Source organism: Dendropsophus ebraccatus, chromosome 4 (genome assembly GCF_027789765.1).
Source record: "Dendropsophus ebraccatus isolate aDenEbr1 chromosome 4, aDenEbr1.pat, whole genome shotgun sequence".
In the NCBI taxonomy this organism is placed as follows: domain Eukaryota; kingdom Metazoa; phylum Chordata; class Amphibia; order Anura; family Hylidae; genus Dendropsophus; species Dendropsophus ebraccatus.
This window is the reverse complement of record NC_091457.1, coordinates 103540419-103566084: the sequence shown is the minus strand read 5'-3', so window position 1 is coordinate 103566084 and position 25666 is coordinate 103540419. Positions and strand designations below refer to the sequence as shown.

Here is a 25666-nt window from a genome sequence, read left to right as displayed (position 1 = left end):
TCGCGGGGGGAGATCCGTTCTTCTGGCCGGGCCGGCACTCAGCGTCACACTGACGCTGATCCCGGCTCGGCAATAGATTGCTATGGCCTGCAGCAGGCATAGCAATCTATGACCGATCTAATCGATCTTTGCTGTGTATATACACAGCATTGATCTCTATGAGAGATCAGTGCTGTCTATATACAATTCCCCCAGGGGGACTTCTAGTTGATGTAAAAAAAAAAAAGGAAAAAAGTGTTTTTATTACTAAAAAATCCCCTCCCCTATTAAAAGTCCAAATCACCCCCCTTTTCCCATTTTATAAATATAAATTAATAAATAAACAAATAAACATATTTGCTATCGCCGCGCACATAATCGCCCGAACTATTAAATTATCCCATTCCTGATCGCGCACGGTAAACGGCGTCAGCGCAAAAAAATTCCAAAGTGCAAAATTGTGCATTTTTGGTCGCATCAAATCCAGAAAAAATGTAATAAAAAGTGATCAAAAAATCGTATGCGCGCAATCAAGGTACCGATAGAAAGAACGGAAAAAATGACACCTCACACAGCCCCATAGACCAAAGGATAAAAGCGCTATAAGCCTGGGAATGGAGCGATTTTAAGGAACGTACCATAGGGCGAACGGCGTAAATGCAAAACTCCCCGAAATCAAAACAAATTGGGGTTTTTTTTCAATTTGACAGCGCAAATGATTTTTTTCCGGTTTCGCAGCATATTTTATGGAAAAATAATGCCTGTCATTGCAAAGTACAATTGGTTTCGCAACAAATAAGTGCTCATATACGTCTCTAGGTGAAAAAATGCAAGCGCTGTGGACTTTTAAACATAAAATTGGAAAAGCAAAAGCGCAAAAACAAAAATTGGCTTTTACCTTAAGGGGTTAATATACTACATTGCTTTGTCTAAAAGCGCCCTTATGGTGCGTTTACGTGCAACGATTATCTTTGGAATTTTTGCTATAACGATCACATTTGAGCGATAATCGGCTCGTATAAACACGGCGAACAATCAAGCGACAAGCGAGAAATCGTTCATTGTGATCTTTCAACATGTTCTCAAATTGTTGTTGGTAGTTCGCTAAATGTTCGCAGATCGCTTTGTGTAAACAGTCTTTCAAAGATTCACCCTATGTGTGAAATGGGCTTAAGTTTTCTTAAAAACGATCGCAATAACGATTTTTCTAACAATTTATTCGCCTGATAGCTGATCGTTATGAAAACCAAATCGTTGCTTCAAAATCGTTAAATGATCAATTGGGCGAATTATCGCTTCGTGTAAATGGACCATTAGTCTTATTCACCTGTGGAACCAGCAGGTGGCAGCAGTGAGGTGTTTAGACCTGTAGGCTGACCAGCAAAATTTTGAATTCAGCTCTGGATGGAACTTAGGAAAATGTTTTTTTAGGTAACTTAGGATCTGTGTGGATTTCATTGTAAGTGATTCTAAGCCAAGCTGCGCTCTCATCTGCCGACTATTTATTGTAAGCCACAGTTTGTTTTATATTCTGGTTTCTGTGTGGAGTTGCTAACATTAAATTTCACACAATCTGTCTATGCTATTTAATATTAGCTTGTGTTCTATTTCCCTTTGCAGTCACATGCAGTAGCTTCTTGTTTCCAGTGTTTAGGCTGCATTCACATTTTTCTATTCTTTACCTATAAACCACAATTAGGAATGTGCCCACAGCGTGGAAGAGCTGCTAAATCTGCTACAAATTCCATTGCACAATACTGCGATGTGTAATGTGTCCTACACAGAGCTTCTCCATGATTTCTGTCCTCAGTTTTGGTGTTGTATTGCAGCTCAGTTCCATTAAGGTAAATAGAGCTACAGTATATTCTAATACCACACACAATCTTCGGATGGGTGGTTCTGTTTTCCCAAGAAAGTAGCTGTATTTTTTCTAATTCTGGACAACCCCTTTAAATGGTCACCTCTATTAAACCATTTGCCTCCATTTGATTTTTACCTCTTCTACATAAAAAGAGCTCTAAAGTTTTAGCCCCTAGGTGTCTCACATCTTACTGTCCACTCCCTGTTTAACCCCTTTTAAGACCGAGCCCATTGATGCACGGATGGCCGGGTCAGATAGATGCAATGTTCCTCCTCGCCTTCTAAGAGCTATAGCGCTTTTATTTTTCCACCTACAGGGCTGGTTGGGGTGTCATTTTTTTGTGCCATGATGTCTAGTTTATAGTAATATCATATTGGTGTTACAGATCGCTTTTAAAATTTTTTAAAGTGTTTCCCCCCCCCCCCCTTCGTTTACGCCATTCACCGTGCGGGAACAATAATGTTATTTTAATAGATCGGACAATTCCGAATGCTATGATTTATAATAGGTCTATGTATTTTTAAAAAAATATTTTTATAAGCACAGAGGTATATTAAACTTTTATTTGGGGGGGGGGGGGTTATGAGGGTTTTTTTTTAAGTACTTTTTATTACACTTTTTTTTTTAACACTTGTTTCACTTTAAAACATGCAATCAATAGATTGCATATACAGTGGTGCCTTGGACTACGAGCATAATTCGTTCCGGGATCGCGTTTGTAATCCAAATCTCTTAAACCAAAGCAAATTTTCCCATAAGAAATCATAGAAATGCAGACAATTGGTTCCACACCCCAAAAATAATGATTATTCTGAATAACATGTAAAACAGATAAAACATTCAGAAACAGCAGAATATGTGATATTATAAGTTACTGTACAGTTATGGAGAGGATGGGAAACACAAAGGCTGACAGAGACTGCAGGGAGCATGAAGGAATGGGCAGGGCAGATGTGGGCACATACATGCAGCACTCTCTGTCTGGGGAGAGAGGGGTTACAGCTATAGCTATGAAGAGATTACCTCCACAGTCCTGTCCCCTGAAGTAAGCCCCAGCCTAAAGTGCATCTGCTATGATTTGGAAGGTAAGGGAGACTTCCTGGGTCAGAGTACAGTGCTGTAGACCCCACTATGCAGACCATGCCCCTCTCCCACCCAGTACAGGGAGCTCTTAAACCAAGTCACAATTTTGAAAAACTGTGAGCTCTTAAACCAAGGTACCACTGTACTAATCTATGCAATGCCATAGCATAGATCAGTGTTATCCGCGATCTATGCATAGAACCTGCCTGAGAGCAGACTATATCATACATGGAATGGTGATCCGACAGGTTCGAGGTAAATGACTTATACCTGCCGTCGGTACAATCGATTAGGACCATGCTGCGTTTTTTCCAATCACTCAGTGACAGGAGCTTGTCCTGTCACTGAGTACCTTAAATTTCACGATCGCTATCTATTGCTGCAGTTAAGGGGTTAATGACAGGCAGCTGCGGGATCGCAGTATCCTGTCATTATGCTGGACTCCCAGGACACTAATGTGTACGGGGCCTCTCTCAATGCAGCAGTCCTGCACACATCAAACTCCTCTCACAGTCAGTCTACGTATTACTGACGTGAAGGGGTTAAAGGGAAAATCTGTGTCTAGCAATAGAGACAGCAAGACAGAACATAGCCAGTTGGAGTGTGGCTTATCATGTGCTCTGTGCTAGAGGGGGACCCTGAGTTGTTTGTATACCAACTGAGGCTTTCTCTATCTTTCAGAGGATTTGCACTGTCCATGAAAGGAATATCAAGGCTTTCCTTTCAGCTAAGCAGTGACAATAAAATCCATGGTGTAACCCCTTTCTTGCTGTGCTGTTTATTTCATTTCTGTTCAGGAAGCACCATGAAAAGCCAGTGCATCAATAACCTCTTTTCTCTAGTTAGTAGTACTGGGTAAATCATCCTCTAGCACAGCGCTTCTTAAACTTTTTTTTACTGGAGCCTCACCCAACAGTCCAAGGCAATGACTGGGCCTCATTATCTGTGGTGCATTTAAAAGCTGAAAATAATGCTAGGGCTGCCTTTCACCCGTCTCCCAAGTTCTAGATACAGTGGTACCTTGGTTTAAGAGCGTTTTGGTTTAAGAGCTCACAGTTTTTCAAAATTGTGACTTGGTTTAAGAGCATTGCTTTGGTTTAAGAGCTCCCTGTACTGGGTGGAATGGAAAGTTGGGGAGAGGCATAGTCTGCATAGCGGGGTCTACAGCACTGTACTCTGACCCAGGAAGTCTCCCTCACTTTCCAAACCATAGCAGATCCACTTCAGGCTGGGGCTCACATCAGGGGACAGGACTGTGGAGGTCTCCCTGCAGTTTCTGTCAGTCCTGATTCGTCCATGCTGAACACACCCCTTTCCCCATTGCTGTCATGTGACCACACAGACCTCTGACAGCGGCCCTGCTTCTCTCTTCTAGCCTGTTGTACTACGCTACTGCATTATGGGGATCTGCAGTTCCATCCTGTATCTACAAACCGCTGATGTGTTATCAGGTTTATGCAGTTAATAAACATTATACTCCACATGCTGATTGCTATACTGTACAGTAACTTACAATATCACATATTTAGCTGTTTCTCATTGTTTGTTTAATCTGTTTTAGGGTGCGTTCACACCTACCGCATCCGCAGCTTATTTTTCCGCGGAAATCCGCAGGTCTGGTAGTGCAGATTTCAACCTGCGAGAAATCCGCGTATGTGTGCGTTTTGCGGTTTTTCCGCAGCAAGTTTATCGCAACTGAAATGTCCGTTTAAAATGTCTCTCATTCTAAACGGACATTTTAGTTGCGATAAACTTGCTGCAGAAAAATCGCAAAACGCACACATACGAGGATTTCTCGCAGGTTGAAATCTGCACTACCAGACCTGCGGATTTCCGCGGAAAAATAAGCTGCGGATGCGGTAGGTGTGAACGCACCCTAAAATGTTATTTAAAATATAAAATCATTATTTTTGGGCTGTGGAACCAATTGTCTGCATATCAGTGATTTGATATGGGAAAATTTGCTTTGGTATAAGAGTGGATTTGGATTACAAGCACGCTCCCGGAACGAATTATACTCGTAATCCAAGGCACCACTGTACTAATAAAGCAAGTACAAAATAAATAAATGTTGCTAAAATGAAGATTTTTGCAAACAGCAAAATGACTGTGCAGCTTATGGTCACTTTTGTGAAAACTGGCTCCTCAGCTGGGCCTCACCAACAACTAGGGGGCGCCTCACAGTTTGAGAAGCACTGCCCTAGCACAATGCAAGCTGTTCAGTCCAATGCTGTTCACCAGCCCTGGGTCATGCCATAGTAGCCAGTGCACTACTGGAAGACAGCCCAGCCCAGATCCACCCTCTGCAATGGAGAAACTAAGGAATAGCTGTATGAGCGCATTTATAGTATTAAAGCAAAGTGCTTTGTTATCTCTGAAATCCACTCAACAGCCGGCTGTCTTATAACTCACTGCCGCTCCTCCCCAGGTGCTGGGAAAAGCTGGATCCAGACCTGGGAAACTTCTCCCAGTTAATTATTAATATAAGCATTTTGTATCTGGTTTTATGAAAAGTACCCTTTTTCCAATATTGAAAGAAAAGCCATACACCATACAAAAATGTGGTGTGAACTTGGCCTAAGACCAGAGATCCCACAGCATCTTTAATCCTGCAACACAGTGATTGCAAGTCATCGCTCCTAATGGTGTTGTGTGGCGACAATTTCGATGCAACAATTGCAAAGAATCCATCTATGGTGGATGTTTGGTCATAGGTCGCATGCAACATTGCTACTGTAAAACTCAATGCAAGTTGATCAAAATATTTTAGTCATGCAACTTGGTTGAGACTTGCTGTCACATGACCAAAGTCATTGTGTAGCCCCAGCCTCAGGTTGTTTAGTATCAGATATGTGCACTTCTGTTTATAGAGACTCTATCAGTAGGTTTATGCTGCACAGAATGATCTATCACTTACATTGTTCTGTGCAGTTGATTTGGAGATATCCTCTTGAATAATAATGACTCTGAGCACTGCTTACTAGTCCTCTCATTGCTTTATACACTCACCGGCCACTTTATTAGGTACACCATGCTAGTAACGGGTTGGACCCCCTTTTGCCTTCAGAACTGCCTCAATTCTTCGTGGCATAGATTCAACAAGGTGCTGGAAGCATTCCTCAGAGATTTTGGTCCATATTGAAATGATGGCATCACACAGTTGCCGCAGATTTGTCGGCTGCACATCCATGATGCGAATCTCCCGTTCCACCACATCCCAAAGATGCTCTATTGGATTGAGATCTGGTGACTGTGGAGGCCATTTGAGTACAGTGAACTCATTGTCATTTTCAAGAAACCAGTCTGAGATGATTCTAGCTTTATGACATGGCGCATTATCCTGCTGAAAGTAACCATCAAATGTTGGGTACATTGTGGTCATAAAGGGATGGACATGGTCAGCAACAATACTCAGGTAGGCTGTGGCGTTGCAACGATGCTCAATTGGTAGCAAGGGGCCCAAAGAGTGCCAAGAAAATATTCCCCACACCATGACACCACCACCACCAGCCTGAACCGTTGATACAAGGCAGGATGGATCCATGCTTTCATGTTGTTGACGCCAAAATTCTTTTTTCTTTTTCGGACCATTCTCTGTAAACACACAAAAACACAGAAAAATGCAACAGCTCACCGCAACAGCAAGATACAGACCCACCATAGACATGAAAATAATTAAAAGCAGCCCCCCCAACTGCCCAAAAAATTCCCACAAAAATAATGAGTCTCTTGGTTACTATTTGCAAACAGCGTAAACTGCCTCACCACGATAAGGTGGACTCATATCGAGGCAGACCCTACACTGTATGTACACTATGGCCTCTCCATGGCGTATAATACGCCTATGCTCTGGGCATGCAAGATCCGTCTAATACCTGCAAAAATAATTGCATCACCTGGGTGAGACAGGTGGAGTGCACGACCAAATAGAGGCAGCCACTCCCCCAACTGGAAAACAGAAAAAAAAAAAAGGAAAAAATTGGTCAGCTCTCCTAGAACACTGTTCACACTAGGCAGGAGCACGTTGCCATGGCTGAAATTGCAAACACACAAAAACACAGAAAAATGCAACAGCTCACCGCAACAGCAAGATACAGACCCTGCTTTTAAGGGCTGCTTTTAATTATTTTCATGTCTATGGTGGGTCTGTATCTTGCTGTTGCGGTGAGCTGTTGCATTTTTCTGTGTTTTTGTGTGTTTGCAATTTCAGCCATGGCAACGTGCTCCTGCCTAGTGTGAACAGTGTTCTAGGCGAGCTGACCAATTTTTTCCTTTTTTTTTTTTCTGTGTTCCAGTTGGGGGAGTGGCTGCCTCTATTTGGTCGTGCACTCCACCTGTCTCACCCAGGTGATGCAATTATTTTTGCAGGTATTAGACGGATCTTGCATGCCCAGAGCATAGGCGTATTATACGCCATGGAGAGGCCATAGTGTACATACAGTGTAGGGTCTGCCTCGATATGAGTCCACCTTATCGTGGTGAGGCAGTTTACGCTGTTTGCAAATAGTAACCAAGAGACTCATTATTTTTGTAGGAATTTTTTGTGCAGTTGGGGGGGCTGCTTTTAATTATTTTCATGTCTATGGTGGGTCTGTATCTTGCTGTTGCGGTGAGCTGTTGCATTTTGCTGTGTTTTTGTGTGTTTGCAATTTCAGCCATGGCAACGTGCTCCTGCCTAGTGTGAACAGTGTTCTAGAAGAGCTGACCAATTTTTTTTTTTCTTTTTTTTTCTGCATTCTCTGTAAACCCTAGAGATGGTTGTGCGTGAAAATCCCAGTAGATCAGCAGTTTCTGAAATACTCAGACCAGCCCTTCTGGCACCAACAACCATGCCACGTTCAGAGGCACTCAAATCACCTTTCTTCCCCTTACTGATGCTCGGTTTGAACTGCAGGAGATTGTCTTGACCATGTCTACATGCCTAAATGCACTGAGTTGCCGCCATGTGATTGGCTGATTAGAAATTAAGTGGTAACGTGCAGTTGGACAGGTGTACCTAATAAAGTGGCCGGTGAGTGTATATGTTTTCCAGGACTCCCCAGGGCAGAATCCAACATCTCCAGATTCCGGGAGTTTAAAGCTGAACGTTTGGGTTCGGAGAAGGTTTCCGAACCCAAATAGTTTGGCAAATCTGATCAACACTATCATTACTTCTCATTATTCACATTGTGATCTATGTAGCAATGTTAGTCATTCAGAGGCTGTTTGAAATGTGACAAGTTCATTTTTAGGGGTTCAGCGAAAAATGTTTTCTTTAAAATCAACTGGTGGCAGAGATTTGTAATTTCCTTATATTAAAAAATCTAAACCCTTCCGGTACTTATCAGCTGCTGTATGCCCTGCATGAAGTGGTGTATTCTTTCCACTCTGACATAGTGCTTTCTGCTGCCTACTTTTTTTTGCTGAACTACCCCTTTAACACAAACAACAGTCCAGTCATCTAAATAGGGAAGTGCATGTAGGTGAATATACCAGTCACCAGCCAATATGTGCATATGCACGGATATGAAATGGATTAGAGAGCAGAGTGTGGACAGTGGGACCAACTAAGGAAAGAAGACCGGCACCGGTAAAATGTGGTACACTGCTGCAAGGTGCTGTCAGCAGGTACGTTTGCACAAATCAAAGACATATATGATGTATGTCTGTATTTGCTTTGAACGTATACTACAATATATGAGGTATATGTTTTAACCATATACCTTTTTAAAATCAGTATGTACTGCATCTGTATGATACAGAGATTGCTCTTCGACACACCTCAGACGAACAATGGTTAGTTTGTAGAGAAGTCCAGTCCAATGTCTCCCCAGCATATAGAAACAGGAAGATGAGAAAGTAGAGAGATATAGAAAGATAGAGAGCGATGGAAAAATGGAGAATAAATAGCTGATTATAAACAACTAGCTCCACCACCTACTGGACTTCTCACAGGGCAAAATACTTTGATTGGGTTTGCAGCAAAATCTGCTGCAATTCCCATGATGTCAGTTGTTTAAATAGAATTACTTTCATCCCGCTGCAAGTATGTAAACGCTGCCTCCTTAACCTGCTGCGGCCTGGTGAATACTTTACCGGTCCACGCTCCGGCCTGCTTCTGGAGCCCCGGCATCCTGATGTCCCGCTCAGCCAATCAGTGGCTGCGGTGGGACAACGCACTAATTGTGATCCCACTGTATCCCGCAGTGGTGCTGAGGATATCACCGATCTGGACTTCAGCAAAGCCTTTGAAACAGTTCCCCATAAAGAGCTGAGAAGTTAGAGTAAATTAGACTTAGGGCTCGTTCACACTGAGCAAAAGAGCCCCTGCTGCTTGAAATTCCACTTGTCATATTGTTTCATTGTGATTTCTCCAGCGCATATCAATTAACATGTCAATTCATTGGGCAGAGAGCAGAGCTCTGCGTGCCAGAAATCCCACTGAATTAATGGGACATGCGGAATGGTTGGCTGAAGGATAGATATCAGAGGGTTGTGTTACTAATGGTGTATATTCTGAGCACAGACTGGTTACAAGTGATGTGCCACAAGGGTCTGTTCTGGGTCCTGTTCTTTTAATATGTTTATAAGTGACATAGGAGAAGGTTTGGTAGGTAAGGTTTGATTACTGATAACACAAAAGTGTGAAATAGGGTTAATATTCCTGGAGGTGTCAGTAATATGGAAAATGATTTAGCTTTACTAGATCAGTGGTCCAAACAATGGAAACTGCAGTTCAATGTTTTCAGATGTAAAACAATGCACTTGGGGATGATGTACTAACAGCATTTCTGTGTTAAAAAATACTGCAGACTCTGTACCCACAATCTGACCCCCCCCCCCCCCCCAACTGCTTGTACCTTCGGATAGCTGCTTTTAATCTAAGATCTGTCCTGGGGTCCGTTTGGCAGCTGATGTGGTTATTGTCCTAAAAAAACTACTTTTAAACTTGCAGCCCCGTGCCCAATGGGAGTATCTGTGCCCTAACTTTGCACCACCCCTCCGTCCCTCCTCCCCACCCTCTTAATCATTAGGAATTTCACTGGAACATTTTTTCCTGTCTCACACTGCACAGCTGATTAACTATCCAGCCCATGTGCTGGGCTGACACAGGTGGGGAATAGGAGACAATCTGCCTGGAGCATTCCTAATGATGAGGAGAGCGGGGAGGAGGGGAGAGGTTGTGCCAGCCTAATGCATAGACATTCTAAACCCCGGCCATTGGGCACAGGGCTGCAAGTGTAAAAGTTGTTTTTTAGGACAATAACTGCATCACCTGCTGAACGGACATCAGGACAGACCTTGGATTTAAAGCAGTTATCTGAAGGTACAAGCAGTTTGTTGGGGTCAGCTTGAGGGTACAGAGTCGCTTTAAAGAGGATGTACCACCTGGTACATCCTCTTTAACATGAACCCACCTATCGAACGGCGCCGGCACGGGGAAGCAGGTTCCGCGGTCCGTTTTTTGGAGCCGCATCGGAGCCGCATCATAGGTGGGTTCAGGTTAAAGAGGATGTACCAGGTGGTACATCCTGTTTAAAGAGAAACAATCACACAGATTTTCCAGGTAACACTATTAGCACTGCCCAGAAGATCTGCTAAAACGCTGCCTTACCATGTCTCCCGTGTGTTCTGTAGAACTTTTAGCTGCTGAAACTAAGTATTTTATTCCAGCGTGCGAGACACGCAGGGAGCCGAGAACTAACCATCTGGGCCGTGACTAGTCTGTCAACGTGCTCTGCAGGACCATTGACAATAAAAAAAGGCCAATTAGAAGCCGGTTTTCCTGTCAATCATCCTGCAGAGAGCCATGACTAGTCACGGCCCAGATGACTAGTTCCCGACTCTCTGCATGTCTCGTGTGCCGGAATAAAAGACTTTGTTTCAGCAGCTAAAGGTTCTACAGAACACACGGGACACATGGTGAGGCAGCATTTTAGCAGATCTTCCGGGTGCTGCTAATAGCTAGTTACCCGGAAAATCTGGGTGATTGGTTCTCTTTAAGAATCTGAATCGGTATAGTCTGGAGGAAAGAAAGGAAAAAGGAGACATGATTAAAACATTTTAATATGTTAAAAGTCTAAATAAGGTTAAGTGGGAAGTTTTTTAATGAATAACTTAACACAAGAACAAGGGGGCACAATCTGAGGTTAGTTGGGGGAAAGATCAGAAACAACACAAGAAAATATTACTTTACAGAAAGAGCAGTAGATGCTTGAAACATACTTCCAGCAGATGTGGTTGGTAAATCTACAATAACTAAATGTAAACCTTCCTGGGATAAACATATATCTATACTAAGAGAATAAGAAAGGAAATAATATAAGAGCAGACTGGATGGACCAAGTGGTCTTTTTCTGCCGACAATCTTCTATGTTTCTATGTACAGCGAGCATATTTATCTAGAAGCAAAGTATTATAACCCTTATTATGCTGCTGAAGCTGAGCCTCACCAGTGGAAGCAGGACCTGTTTGTGGCCTCTAGGTGGAGCTGTTACACCGCCTCTGCCTTTTATCTGATAAAGACTGAATACCATTATTAGAGATGAACAAATTTACTGTAGTAACTAAGTGAAGCGCTTCATTCCTATCAGCATTCTCCATATCAGGCTGCTGGCTTTAAAGACTGCTCTGTTCCCTGACGCTCCTTCCCGGTTGCTGGACAAAGATGAATCCAGTCCTGGGAAACTGCGAGAAGTTTCCCAGGACTGAATCCATCTTTTCCCAGCACCCAGGGAGGAGCGGAGCAGACTTCAAAGCCTGCAGCCTGATGAGCAGAATGCTAATGAGAACTAAGCAATTTGCTTTGTTCCTACTGTAAATTTGATACCCCATCGGTAGCTTTGTGTAGGGGTGCTCATGTGCAGTATACAAGTATACTGTGGTGCCTTTAATTACCAGCATTACATTCCAGGAGCGTGCTTGTAATCCAAATCCACTCTTAAACCAAAGCAAATTTTTCCATAAGAAATCATAGAAATGCAGACAATTGGTTCCACAACCCCAAAATAATGATCTGTTATTCTGAATAACATGTAAAACAAATGAAACAAACATTCGGAAACAGCAGAATATGTGATATTATAAGTTACTGTACAGTAATGGAGAGAAATTAATTAAATTAAGAAATTACTGATATGCAGACAATTGGTTCCACACCCCAAAAATGATTTATTATTCTTAACAACATGTAAAACAGATGAAACAAACATTCAGAAACAGCAGAATATGTGATAATATAAGTTACTGTACAGTAATGGAGAGGATGGGAAACACAAGGGCTGACAGAGACTGCAGGGAGCATGACGGAATGAGCAGTACAGATGTGGGCACATACACGCAGCAATCTCTGTCCGGGAGAGAGGGGTTACAGCTATGGAGAGATTACCTCCACAGTCCTGTCCCCTGATGTAAGCCCCAGCCTGAAGTGGATCTGATATGATATGGAAGGTGAGGGAGACTTCCTGGGTCAGAGTACAGTGCTGTAGACCCCGCTATACAGACCATGACCCTCCCCCACTCCCACCCAGTACAGGGAGCTCTTAAACCAAAGCAATGCTCTCAATCCAAGTCACAATTTTGAAAAACTGTGAGCTCTTCAAGCAAAACTGTCTTAAACCAAGTTACTCTTTAACCAAGGTACCACTGTATTGGGATGTGCTCATATCTTTGTTATATTTTAAAGTGAATGTACCATCAGGTAGTCAGGAAAGCCGGTGCCGTGGTCCATTTTTTGAACCGCAGATCGTTGATTCTAATGGAGCCGCATCATAGAGGGGCAGGGAATTCCTCCCACTGGGAGCGGCCCGGCCCGCCTCCATACCCCGGCCTGATACCTGTGGATAGAATAGCGCTCTACACGGGAACCGGTTCAAAAAATGGACTGCGGCAACGGCTTCCCTGCACCGATCTATCTGTAGGTCCATGTTAAAGCAAATGTACCTGATGGTACATTCGCTTTAAAGAGGACCTGTCACCCCCCGTGCCGGGGTGACAGGCTCCCGACCCCCCATTACAGCCCCCTATATTCATCTGATCCCGCCGGGTCCCGCTTCCTGATGCGGTCGGGTCACGGAGATATGAGCGCCCGAAGCCCGGCGCGCGCGCTCACAGGAGAGTCCGATGCCCATAGAGAATGACGGAGCATCGGACTCCCCATTCATTCTCTATGAGCGTCGGACTCTCCTGTGAGCGCGCGCGCGCCGGGCTTCGGGCGCTCATATCTCCGTGACCCGACCGGATCAGGAAGCGGGACCCGGCGGGATCAGGTGAGTATAGGGGGCTGTAACGGGGGGTTGGGAGACAGGTCTCCTTTAAGGAACTTCTGATTCATCATAGTGGCATATGAGGCGTTTAGATCTTAGGCACAATTCACACCACTGTAACGCTCTTCAGCAGCAAGAAACAGGATTACAGCTGTGCATCCACAACTGCAAAGGGTCTGCAGTTGCACGGCCCCCTTCATTAACCATTGGTGATGTCACAAATATGGGCAGCACATTGGCTTGCCAGCTTCTTTTGCTGCACAGATCATGGCCGCAGAATACATCTGTAAAACGTATGGATGTGTGTATGGCCCCATAGAAATGAATGGGTCTGCAAAACAGAAAAGACCTTTGTGTGAAAGGGGCCTTGCTGGTGTTCAGGTCAGCCCTGAGCTTCTTCCCATGTATTATTTATTATGGGATCTTGGGGTCTCTTCCCCTGAACCCCCCTCTGATATAGACATCAAACATGTCACTATGACTGCAAAGGTTTCTTATAGCGATAGCCACCCTTTATTAAAGGGGTTATCCAGGGCTACAAAAACATGGCCACTTTCCTCCTACTGTTGTCTCCAGTTTGGGTGGGGTTGTGAAACTCAGTTCCATTAAAGTAAATGGAGCTTAATTACAAACTGCACCTGAACTGCAGACAACAGTAGGGGGAAAAGTGGCCATGTTTTTGTAGCGCTGAATAACCCCTTTAAGCGCTGCCGTATATAAAGTGACAGGCATACAACAAAAACGTGCCTTACGTACTCTTCCTCGCTATAATGGGATGAGACAGGTGAAGCAGGACACAGGAGCTCAGAGGCTGCACAGCGCTGTTACTCTGGGGACCTGACGCCATTTTGCTGTAGCCTCGCACTCCGCCTGTTATTTTCAGTGCAATATCAGGATCCAATAAGAGTCCGCGGCCGTTTCCATAGTGATGAAGGGATCCGGTCGTTGACTTCACCCCGGCCACGCCTCTTCTCGAAGGTCAAATTCGAAGCAAAGCTTTGGCGCGTAGATCACATGACATTGTCGGACCACGCCTAGTTCCCGGCGCCCCCTGATGACGTCAGGCGTTCTCCCTCACGACTCATTGTGGAAGATGGCGGCCGTAGAGTGAGCGCGTTTTTCCCGCACGGCGAGTCCGGTTGCAGCATGAAGCGGCAAAGCGAGCGAGGGGAGTCCAGTCCCGGCCGCGCTAAGCGGGCTCGGGAGCGGCGAGAGGAGGCCGGCAGCGGACACCACAAGAGTTCTGGGAGGCGGGAGAGGCCCAACCAGGCCGGGGCCTCCTCGTCATCGTCCTCCCGGCGGCCCCGCGACAATCCGCCTCCCCGGCCGCTGCTCCTTCCCAGCCAGGCGGATGTCCCGGAGTACAAGACGCTGCTGATCAGTAACCTGGGCTCTGCGCTGCCGGAGCCGCTGCTGGAAGACTGGCTCTTCCGGCACTTCCAGCGCTTCGGGGAGATCAGCGTCAAATTGTCGCACACCCCAGACCTGGGCCGGGTGGCCTACATCAACTTCCGGCGGCCGGCGGAGGCCAGACAAGCCCGTCACGCCAAGCTGCGGCCCCTGCTCTACGACCGGCCCCTGCGGGTGGAGCCCGTATTCACCCAGCAGCCCAGCCGGCCCCTGCCGCTCAGCAGCGCCGCCCTGCCGGCCCCCCGCCACCTGCTGCTGCCCCCAGCCCTGAGCTCGTCCAGCAGCACCAGCACCTCAGCCGAGGCCTACTACCAGAGCCTGTATGAGGAGCGGGCCCGGGGGGCCACAGCCAACGATGACAGCGAGCAGCTAGCCCCAGAGGACGACCACCGGGCCACCCGCAACCTGTTCATTGGTAACCTGGACCACAACGTGTCTGAGGCCGACCTGCGCCGAGCCTTCGACAAGTATGGCCCCATCGAGGAGGTGGTCATCAAACGTCCGGCCCGGGGCCAGGGAGCCGCCTACGCCTTTCTCAAGTTCCAAAACCTAGACATGGCGCATCGCGCTAAGCTGGCAATGAGCGGCCGTCTGCTGGGGAGAAATGCTATGAAAATCGGATACGGCAAAGCAAACCCCAGCACCCGGCTCTGGGTAGGGGGTCTGGGCCCCAACACGTCCCTGGCCGCCCTCGCCCGGGAGTTTGACCGCTTTGGGAGTATCCGCACAGTAGACTATGTGAAGGGTGACAGCTTTGCCTATATTCAGTATGAGAGCTTGGATGCTGCTCAGGCCGCCTGCACCCAGATGAGGGGATTCCCACTTGGGGACCGCCGGCTACGCGTGGACTTTGCAAAGGTGACTCCAGAGGAAGCTGCAGCTGCTGCTGCATCCCGCTATGTGCCCATCCAGCCCACCCCTTACCCACTTCCCCTCTCCTATGAACTGTTGCAGTCTGAGGCCTACAGCCGCCACCGGGCAGCACTCGAACCTGATCTACGGGTCAGAGACAGGACTCCCCCACATCTTCTGTACTCTGACCGGGAGAGGCCGTTTGTGGAGGCAGGCTGGCTGAACTCAGAGCGGCGCAGTGCTGGCCAGGGTGCACGGAGCCGCAGCGGAGACCGAGGAGGAGGAGGAAGCAGCAGCTCTAAGAGCAGAGAGGAGAGGAGGCGACGGCGCAGTTTGTCTGGTGACAGAGGGAGGAGCAGAGTGGAGCGCAGTCCAGACCGTCCCAGGAGGGACCTGTCAGACCGAGAACCGAGCACCCCTCCATCACCACCTCACAACCACCGTACCCCAGCACAGGACAAGCCCCGACCCCCAACTCCTGAGCCACCCCAACCTAGGAGGAATCACCACCCGAGACCCCCAGAACCCCCCGCAGAGAGACCATCATCACCAGTGGTGGAGAAAGGACGGACGCTGCCGCCTGTCTGGTGTGGTCACCTGGTGCTGAAGAACAGCTGTTTTCCTACCTACCTTCACTTCTTGGAAGGTGATCGTGATGTGCCTGCTGCCCTCCTCAGAGACCGCACTGCCCCTGGAACAGGGAGCCTGGCACAACTCAAAATTGCTCAGAGACTCCGGCTTGACCAGCCCAAACTGGAGGAGGTGACCCGCCGAGTGAGGCAGGGCACCACAGGTGGCTATGCCGTACTGGTTGCCATTCAGGCCCCTCAGAATGAAGGGGTGATCCTCGGGGAACCCGGATTACAGCGGCGCCTGCTCAGGAACTTGGTCTCCTACCTAAAGCAGAAGCAGGCGGCAGGGGTTATCAGCCTCCCCGTGGGGGCGAGCAGCAAAGGCAGGGACCCCAGTGGCATGCTCTACGCCTTCCCCCCCTGTGACTTCCACCAGCTCTACCAGCAGAGCGCCCAGCGAGTTGTGGGCAAACTAGAGGAGAACATGATTATTGTGCTGGTAAAGGACAATGCCTGACCTTTCCCCCTGCAGGACTACTGCCCCCATCATCCCAAGGTCTCCCCCTCTGTTACAAGGTTCATGGTGGCTGTATTAACACTTTAAATGCTGGTGGTGTCCTCTCTGCAGATCATTGGTGTAGTCTAGGGCTCTTCCAGCATTTCCAGAGTTAAAGCCAAGTATCTGCCGTGTATATATGGGTGGCGGGCAGAGCAGCCGCCACGTCAGGTCTGTTTTATATGAACTGAACTCTCCCAGTCGTTGCTGCTGGACAGATTATGATGATAATGATGATGATGATGATGATGAATTTGTCCTTTTTATCCTTGTTAATTTTACCCTGTCTAGTGTTTTCTGCTCCTTGGTTCTTCCCCTGGGCCCCTCACCAGTTATGTTTTCAGATTTGGGGGTAGTATATTAGTTTCTTGGAGGGGGCATATACTGTTTTTAGGTTTGTGTGTTCTGGAGTCTTGATTAGTGGGGGTCCCCTGAGTGCCTTATTGTCTATGTGATGTGTGTGTGTGTGTGTGCGCAGGTGGGGGTGGGGAGCGGACATTCCCCTGGGCTCTTATTAGCTACTCACAGTCTCCCTGTTTATAACCAGTAAAAGCCCCTGGGGTTCGGAGCCACTTGTTATCTTCTAATGAGGCCTCATACGTATTGCACCCTGAGACTGCACAGCCCGGGTAACTTTAGCTACAGTTGCTATTAACCCTGTCACTGCCAAGCAGCGTAGACCAGTGTAGACTGATCTGTGGGACAGTCAGATGCGGGAGGGGTAACGTGTTATAAATGTGCGCCACGTGGTGCAGCTGTCGATGTCTACTGGTTTACGTGTAATCTTTGCCAGTTTAGTTTGCTTGCAATTCAGTATATTTTCATTTGGTTATCATCCATACAGATGTACCTAATGTACTTGCCATGTGGGTGTGGTCTACTATACTGGATTTTACATTAAGACATCTGTATGGTAGGGGTTCAGATGGGATTCAGTCTCAAAAGTGCTCAAAATGGTAGTATATGAGTAAGAGTCAGGAGAAGATGGCGGTAAAAGGTGATGATGCAGATCAGGTGTCGGAGTCTGCTGATTTGTCTGTGTGTGTGTGTCACATTTCAGGTGAAAAACAATCTAAGATAAGTCATGCAAATCAGGGCAAAGTAATAGCAGGTGCCCCGGGTCGGTGCTGTATGTGGACAGCTAGCATTTTCACAATGCTTTCAGAATACCTATTATTACCAGGGATCTGTTCTGCCATTTGACAATAATTATGAAACATTTTCTGTCTTACCCTACCCACACAAGCCTGAATGACTGGGGGGTATCTGAACCCCCTGATTTTGTTTGGATTAGCCCCGGGAGGGAAGGCTTCCTGTTGTACTCAGTGACTCTGAACTGAACTATCGCTCTAACAGTTCTAGACTGTATCGGATGCCCCAGATATGATCACCACTATTAGGGGGGCAACTCCACAGTACTCTGGACTCCATGACTTTCTGCAGGATTGATTAGCCATGTCTAGGCTGTTCAGTGTTTTCATTGATATACCATCAGTACAATCAGCAGACATGACCAATCAATCCTGCAGCAGTCCCTCAGATCAACAGCCAAAATCTAGGGGGAGATAGATAAACTTTAATCCTTCCAGAGTGTAAACTTTGACTTCATAGTCTACAAATTCTCCAGATTTATGGCATTGACTGCCACTATTTGAAAATCTGGCGCTGTTTATTCCAAGTTTTCCCGTTTATTAAGCAGTGTGAAATGTCAAACACATTATGGCGCAAGGCGCGTAAGATGCAAATAGCACAAGATTTATTTATCTCTCCTCACAATGTTTTGTTACTCTGAAGGAAATGATATAGTTCTGGCCCACATGGATGCAGAGAAGTGTGCAGGAAGAAAGGCTCCCCCTTGTGATCTTATTCAGCCTGTTTTGAGGGTTTGTTTTTCCCCTTCCTCATTGATCTGGAGGTACCTGTCAAGCAGGGTTGTGTCTGTGCAATTCACGCTCTATCACCCGTCATCGCACGGAGCTTCTCAGTTTTCAGTTTTACATTACTCCTGTTCTAATAGCTCTGCGGGGGTCCCATTATACTTATATTTCTGGGTCTTGTAGTTCACCATGCACAATGCCAGCAATTCTTTGGCACAGCTAAGCTGAGGATCACGCTGGTCTGTTTTTTGTTTTTTTGTGAATGGCTGGACGGGTCTTGAATGTGTTTAGTAAAACTCCCAGAATGGACAAGTTTCTTGTGTGTTCATTTCAGTGATGTATCTGCTAAGGGCAGGGTTATATGATGGCTGTAAAATGTGGGTCCTAATCGGGGAACTAGGGTTGTATAAAGACATTCTCAGGGGTACTGGGGTGATTTCACATGTTCTATCTATAGAAGACGGGGGGAAATTTATCAGACTGGTGTAAAGTAGATTCCACTTTTCATTCCTCACAGATTCTTTGAAGGTGGAATCTGATTGGTTGCTAGGGGCAACTGAGCCAATTCTACTTTACACCAGTTTGATAAATTTCCCCCAGGGTGTTTACAGGCACTAGTTCCTGTATACTCTGAAAACCCCTTATGAATTCTAAAGCCCCGTATATACACATTTCAGCGGATACCTCTATACATCTGTTATGTACAAGGGGCTGCCAGATGCTCCTGGGTATCCGAGGGTGAGATCAGCCGGGTTTTTTTTTTTGTTTTAATTCCTTGCCGTGGCCACCATTACGATTCAGTGTCAGCCATTTGACTCTGCCCTTATTTCTGTTGCTGAGGGGTCTGGCTTTCTGGTGAGTGTGGAAGCCAATTGTGCAGAATACCAGAATAGAAAAAATGGGTAATAAAGACTGCTGCACTGAAACACCATGACAGCCTCTTGTCTGCAGAAATGCAATAAAGCCTTTACAGCGGTTTCCCTGTCACATGGCCTGTCTGCAGTTTCACTTTTGGGGTTATGTGCTCCCTCAGGTCCTAGAGTAGATCTATATATAAATTATGTATGTGGGCATGTCAGACGTCGGGTACCTGTTGCCTGTTCTATTGTAATCATCATTACCATTAGTCACAATGACTTCCATCATTTGTCATAAGGCAGATCCAAACTGTATTTCCCCTTCTAGGGGACCCATATTTAAAGTGTAACTATCATCATTAGTTTGCAGCAGAAAACTCTGTCAAAGTCCTGCCGCCATGCTACCGATGCACGCCAGAGTTGGAATTGTTTTGGAAGCCAAGTTGATTGCAATGTATACAATGGTGCTTCCAGAAGAAATCTGTCTTCGATACACGCCTGCATCGGGAGCGTGGTGGCAGGATTTTGAGTGTATCCTGCTGCCCGCAAAAGATGATAGTTACACTTTGTGTCAGTTGCATCTAAGTTTTGCAGTCTAGTATTGCAGATAAACGTTTCTTTTTTGTTGTTTTTCTTCAGGTATCACTTCTAAGACAACATAAGCCAGATGACTGCTCATGATCTGTAGTCCAAAACTGAGATCCAATATTTTTTTTGTCAACACTTGGTACAGTATTCAGGTCTGTGCAGTGGTCTCATGATTTTTCTACTAGTTTGGACAAATGAATTAAAGTTGGATCCTTGTTTTGTACTCTGAATATTTGATTCACATGGAGCAAAACTGCATGCATTTTATCATAAGCTTTTTTTGCTCCGTGGCCATAGAACCATGTGGGTAACAGGTAAAACGTTGCAGTGTTTCACATTTAAAAACATGGCAGTTCATAGTAAAACGCCTGCGGATTTACTGTGCAGCACTGTGTGAACCCAAACTTATCCTGTCTTAAAGGTGATTCCTGGAAATGGATCCATGATTGGGGAGAGCTTTCACACGTCCACAAGAAAACCTGTCTGTGCACGGACAGTATTCTGTGAAACGGACCTCTGAGCTCTCAGGATCATGATTATGATGTTGGGAGCTCTGAAATACTTTAAAACTTTGCACTTCTGTAATGACTCTGCTGTAGAGATAAGCGAAACCTGGAGCATGCTTGAGTCGACCCGAACTTTCGGCATTTGATTAGCGGTGGCTGCTGAAGTTGGATAAAGCCCTAAGGCTATGTGGAAAACTTGGATATAGTCATTGGCTGTATCCATGTTTTCCAGACAACCTTAGAGCTTTATCCAAGTGTTCGGGTTCGGATCGACCCGAACCCGGTTCGCTCATCTGTACTCTGTGTTGCCGTGCACAGGCAGTTTCTGGCAGACGTGTGAATGCCCCCTTCCTTGCAATATACTATATTGCCAAACTTGATGATTTAAAGCGAAGTGCACTTTGGCAGGATGGAATCAGAGATTCAATGTAAAAGCAAGGCAACAACAGTAAATATATGAAATGTGTCAAAGGGCACGGCCTTTTCTTCCAAAAAATAGCACCACCCCTTTCCTCAGGTTGTGCGTGGTGTTACAATACAGCTCCATTCACTTCAGTGTAACTGAGCAAAACCACACCCAACCTGAAGACAAGATTTATGCAGTTATGCCTGGATAAGCCCTTTTAAATTTCAAGGCTTGTTTGGAGCAGCTGTGCATAGGTTGAGATGAGTTCACCATTCATAGGCCAGAAGTGTCAGCTACTTTTCAGGGATTCCTGAGGTGGAACCTTTGTAATAGACCAATAGATGCCCAATACCACGTTACCCCTTCCTTCCCTCCAACTTGGTCATTTTATATTAAGTTTAAATATTTTGAATGGATGCCAGCCCATGTTCTATAGACTGCGTAGAGCTGCATAGAGGCAGCTGATGCTTGTATCTGGTAGTGGGTGACCTTTGCACATAGGACCCAAACACACACACACACAGCCCCTGTGGATTTGCACCTGGTTTATTTTTCCTGCAGTTCTTGAGTGCAGCTGATGTATCCCTTGTATGTGTGTAACAGCCACTATTGATCTTGTCCAGTAGCACGGCACAGAGTGGGGCATGTACCACCTCCTCTTCCAGGACTGATCTATTATTCTGTGATTCCCATGTAGAGTGTTGCAGACTATAGTGTACCAGGCCTGTTTGTATTGAGCACTTACTCGTATAGAGCAGACGCCTCAGAATATATTAAATGCTCCTCTCCACTGTGTCGTGTGTGTATATTCATCAAGAGCAGCGCTGGGAAAGAGGTCACATGACTCGATCATCTCATCAATTACATCCATATTTATTGTAGCAACAAACACAAGAGATGAAGGTGGACCAATGATTTGGACTGCAGCTGGGGACAGTGCCTGCATTTAGATAAGGAAGCAGTCCCACACTGAAGAGAGTAATATGTTGGCCAATAGAACTTAATCACTGTACAATAAAAAGTTAAGCAACTTCCTAATATACTGTTTTAATTCCTCACTATTTAAGCTCCCTGCTTACTGTTAGTGAATGAGAACAGCTTGTTGACAGCCAGAGCATGAAATCCAATCTTGAGCTAATGGTGTGTTTACACAGATTTATCTGACATGTGTGAAGCCTAAGCCAGGAATGGATTTGAGAAGAGGAGAAATCTCAGTCCTTTATGATCTGTTCTCTGTTTATAGTTTGTTCCTGGCTTTGGCTTCAAAAATCTGTCAGATAAATCTGTGTAAACACACCATAAGTGTGTGTTACAATTGTATACAGTCTAAATTGTGTTCTGTGTGTTTAAGGGGGCATTTAAATGTTTTATGATTGTGGTCAGTGCATGGAAGATGTGCTACGGACCAGAATCATGGAACTCCCAGCATCATGATTGATGATCATTCCAGGAGCTCCGAAACACTTCAGAGCCACATGGTTGTATCTGTACAGTAGCATGAAAATTCAAACACTGGTCCATAGCACATCATCCATATTTACAGACCGTGCATAGAACGTGTGAATGTCCGCTAATGCTGCAGCATTGTAATAAGTAAAAAGACAAGTTACTGGAAGTGTCTATCCACATTGACAACAAGCAGTCATTAACAACATTCTAAATCCTCACCATAACATTTTTTGTGACACTATAAATGTGGCCTCACTTACATGAGACTGAACTGATTCTTGTAGGAACAGGAACTGGGAACCTTTGGTCCTCCAGCTGTAGCAAAACTACAATTCCCATCATGCATAGACAACCATGAGGACTAGAAGAGATGGGCGAAGCGCTTCATTTTCTTGGAAATCTGCTCATCGTCCTGCTACCTTTTAACTTGCTGCCACTCCGGGTGCTGGGAAAAGCTGGATCCAGTTCTGGAAGAAGTCATCTCTAATGACTAGGTATGATGGGAAGTGTAGTTATGCAACAGCTGGAGGTTCCCGATGCCTGTTCTAATATATATTTATATGCAGATTTTGTTGCAAACATTTCTGCAACTTGAAATTTGATTCATACAGATGAATAGTTGTGTTTTAGGGTCAAGCGTGTATGCATTTCTGCAAGCCTTATTCATAAGTAGAGATGAGCAAATTCACATTATTATCTTATTATCTCTGCAATCCAGTCATCAGCCCGCTGCCTTATAACTCACTGCCGCTCCTCCCCAGGTGCTGGGAAAAGCTGGATCCAGTCCAGGACTGGATACAGCTTTTCCCAGCACCCGGGGAGTAGCGGCAGTGAGTTATAAGGCAGCAGAGATAAGGAAGCGCTTTGTTAATCTGTATTCATCAGTGTGTCATGTTTGGCTACACCCATGGGGGAGTTTATAATTCTCTTCGTGCATACAGTGAACTAAAGTCACTAAATCTTTGCACATGCTGTCTTGTGCAAACATTTAAAAGGCACAGATTTATCAAACTTTAAAACAAACAGATGTATACTGCCCACAGCAACCAATCGCAGATCAGCTTTTTGCTGTGGTAAAATGTAAGTTGAGATGTGATTGGTTGCTGTGGGCAGTTTACACCAGTTTCTATTTCACATAGTTTGATAAATCTGGGCCTTTGTGACTTGCACTTTATGCCTTGCTGACCAAATGGATGGAGCTGGTTTAAAGTTGGCATGACAGGAGAATGTGGCCTCCTCTAATACCAGGCTTACCACAGTTTACACTGCAGAGGTAAATTGTTGCTTAAAATCCATGTTGGCTTGGAGCTTTCCCGAGACACAGCTTCTTTCTCTTGCTGACTTTTTTTTTTTTTTAAAGAGGTGTGCATTTCTCTTTAAAAAAAAAAAATGCGGGGAAAAAAAAGGTGCATGTTCAAATTAAAGGGGCACTCTTGACATCAGGGGGGGGATACTACAGAAGCCTATAACATTAATTCCCTGTTTGCACCTGTTCTGAAACTGCCTAAATCCATATGTGTTTGGCATTTTAGCTCTGTGCTTCCTGGTTCAGCAGTTACTTAATACTACAATTCCCAGAATGCATTGCTTTCTCACAGCTTTTCATCACTACTCCCCTCATATAGCACTCCTGCCAGTTCCCCACCAAGAGGTGTTGCAGAACATCTCTTTTCACTGCAAACTATTGCACAATAAGTGAGGTTGCAGCACCTGCTGTGGTCACTTCCTACTGTAGCAGCATCCATCTCAGTGGTGCAGGCACTGTAAGGCAGTGAATCAAGGGGGTCACATAATAGGCAGTGCGACATAGTGGTTCTTGGTTGTGGGACCAAAAATCGCTGTGTAGCCCCTGCCCTAAAAAAAACAATGACGTAATTTTTTTAAAGGGTTACTCCTGAGGGCAATTTTTATCCTAATGCATAGCTTTAATAAAGTTATGTTACTGTGTAATATAACTTTATTAATAAAAACGTATATTGTTTTTTATATACGCATGCACCTCCGTTTAGTGGTAGCAGCAAGGAGCGACAGGGCCCCTCTGCTGCCACCAATGTTTGTGTTGAGAACCGCAAGGCTCTAAGTGAGAGAGAGGCTGCCCAACACGATCACAGTGTCTTGCAGCCTCTGCAGAGAAAGCGGTCACTGCTATCACCACTCGCTCTGCTTCTAGCACAAAGTGGGTGATGGCAATCACCAATCTGCAGAGGCTGCGGGCACCATGATCGTGTCGGGCAGCTTCTCTCACCATCACCCCCCTGTAGCCATGGATATTACAATAAAAAGTATACTGAGGAACAACTCCCATGATCTGTATATAGAAATAGTGCCATTCGGCAGTGCTAGATGAGAGCTCTGCAGTTGGAGACTGCATGCATATAAAATATACATATATATATATATATATTATTTTTTTTAATAGTTATATTGCAAAGTAATATAACTTAATTAAAGCAATACATTTAACATAAGTTTTTAATCTCCGGAGCTTAGCTCTGTATCACGGTGGACTGAAAAGTAGCAGAACTTTGAATGCAGCTCTGGGTAAGGGTGGGTTCATAATACGGAATCTACGCGGATTCCGTTGCTAGTACGTGCTCACGGCCATGCGCCCTTTTTCCAGCTCCTTAGACACGATTCTATGGGCAGGCCGATTACGCTATCCGCCGAAAGAATTGACATGTCAAATCCTTCATCGGAATGCGGAATCCGTCCGCCCATAGAATGGTGTCTATGGCACGGGCAGAGAGGTGTGTGGCCTTGAGCACGTACTAGCAATAGAATCCACCAAAATTTATCCGCGCTGATTCCGTAGTGTGAACCCACCCTATGACTGCAGTATAAGAAACAATGTAACTTAGCTTAAGAAAACTGGAGAGTTGATAAGCATTGTATGGAGATTGTACTTGGATATATGTTGATGCTGTTTTTCTTTAACACAATGTAGTCTGGCCTTTACTTATGACTTCTCCAAAAATTACTATGCAGGCGATGCTGAGAACATAATTGTTTTGTTTTTTTTTACTTCGGTTCTATATATAAAAGCCTTTGCAAGCTTTTATTCCCCTATAAGTGTACAGTATGTAGCTACTATGCAAATCTGTCTGCATAGTATCTGCCTTCTAATGAGTAACATGGCTGCAGGATCAAACTACAAAGTGTGTTATATTTAGTAACTACGGGGAGTCACCAGTCTGCATCGCAGCTGTATATGCAAAACCAAAGGTGTTTTTTTTTTTAGAGCGGTTGATACAACAGAAAAGCAATGCTATAGCTAGACCTAGCCTTTATGGTAAATGCACACTAGATGGATTTGCTGCAAACATTTTCAGGAAAAACTCCATAGACGAATCTGTACAAAGTAGCTTAGTCATACCTTCAGTTTGGAAAATCCACAACAAATTTATGAAGAACCAACATGTGGCAGAC

The 25666-nt window shown here is 45.3% G+C and overlaps 1 protein-coding gene across 1 annotated transcript; it reads left to right on the top strand.

Moving 5' to 3' along the window:
* Positions 1–14212: 14212 nt before the first annotated feature.
* Positions 14213–17785, top strand: RBM15B (RNA binding motif protein 15B). The gene has a single exon (XM_069966560.1). It carries the CDS (start codon positions 14314–14316, stop codon positions 16516–16518), a length of 2205 nt encoding a protein of 734 aa, XP_069822661.1. The 5' UTR covers positions 14213–14313; the 3' UTR covers positions 16519–17785.
* Positions 17786–25666: the final 7881 nt, after the last annotated feature.

What these genes read in the sequence shown, in the direction of transcription:
- RBM15B (XM_069966560.1), top strand. Translation starts at nt 14,314, where the DNA reads ATGAAGCGGCAAAGCGAGCGAGGGGAGTCCAGTCCCGGCCGCGCTAAG.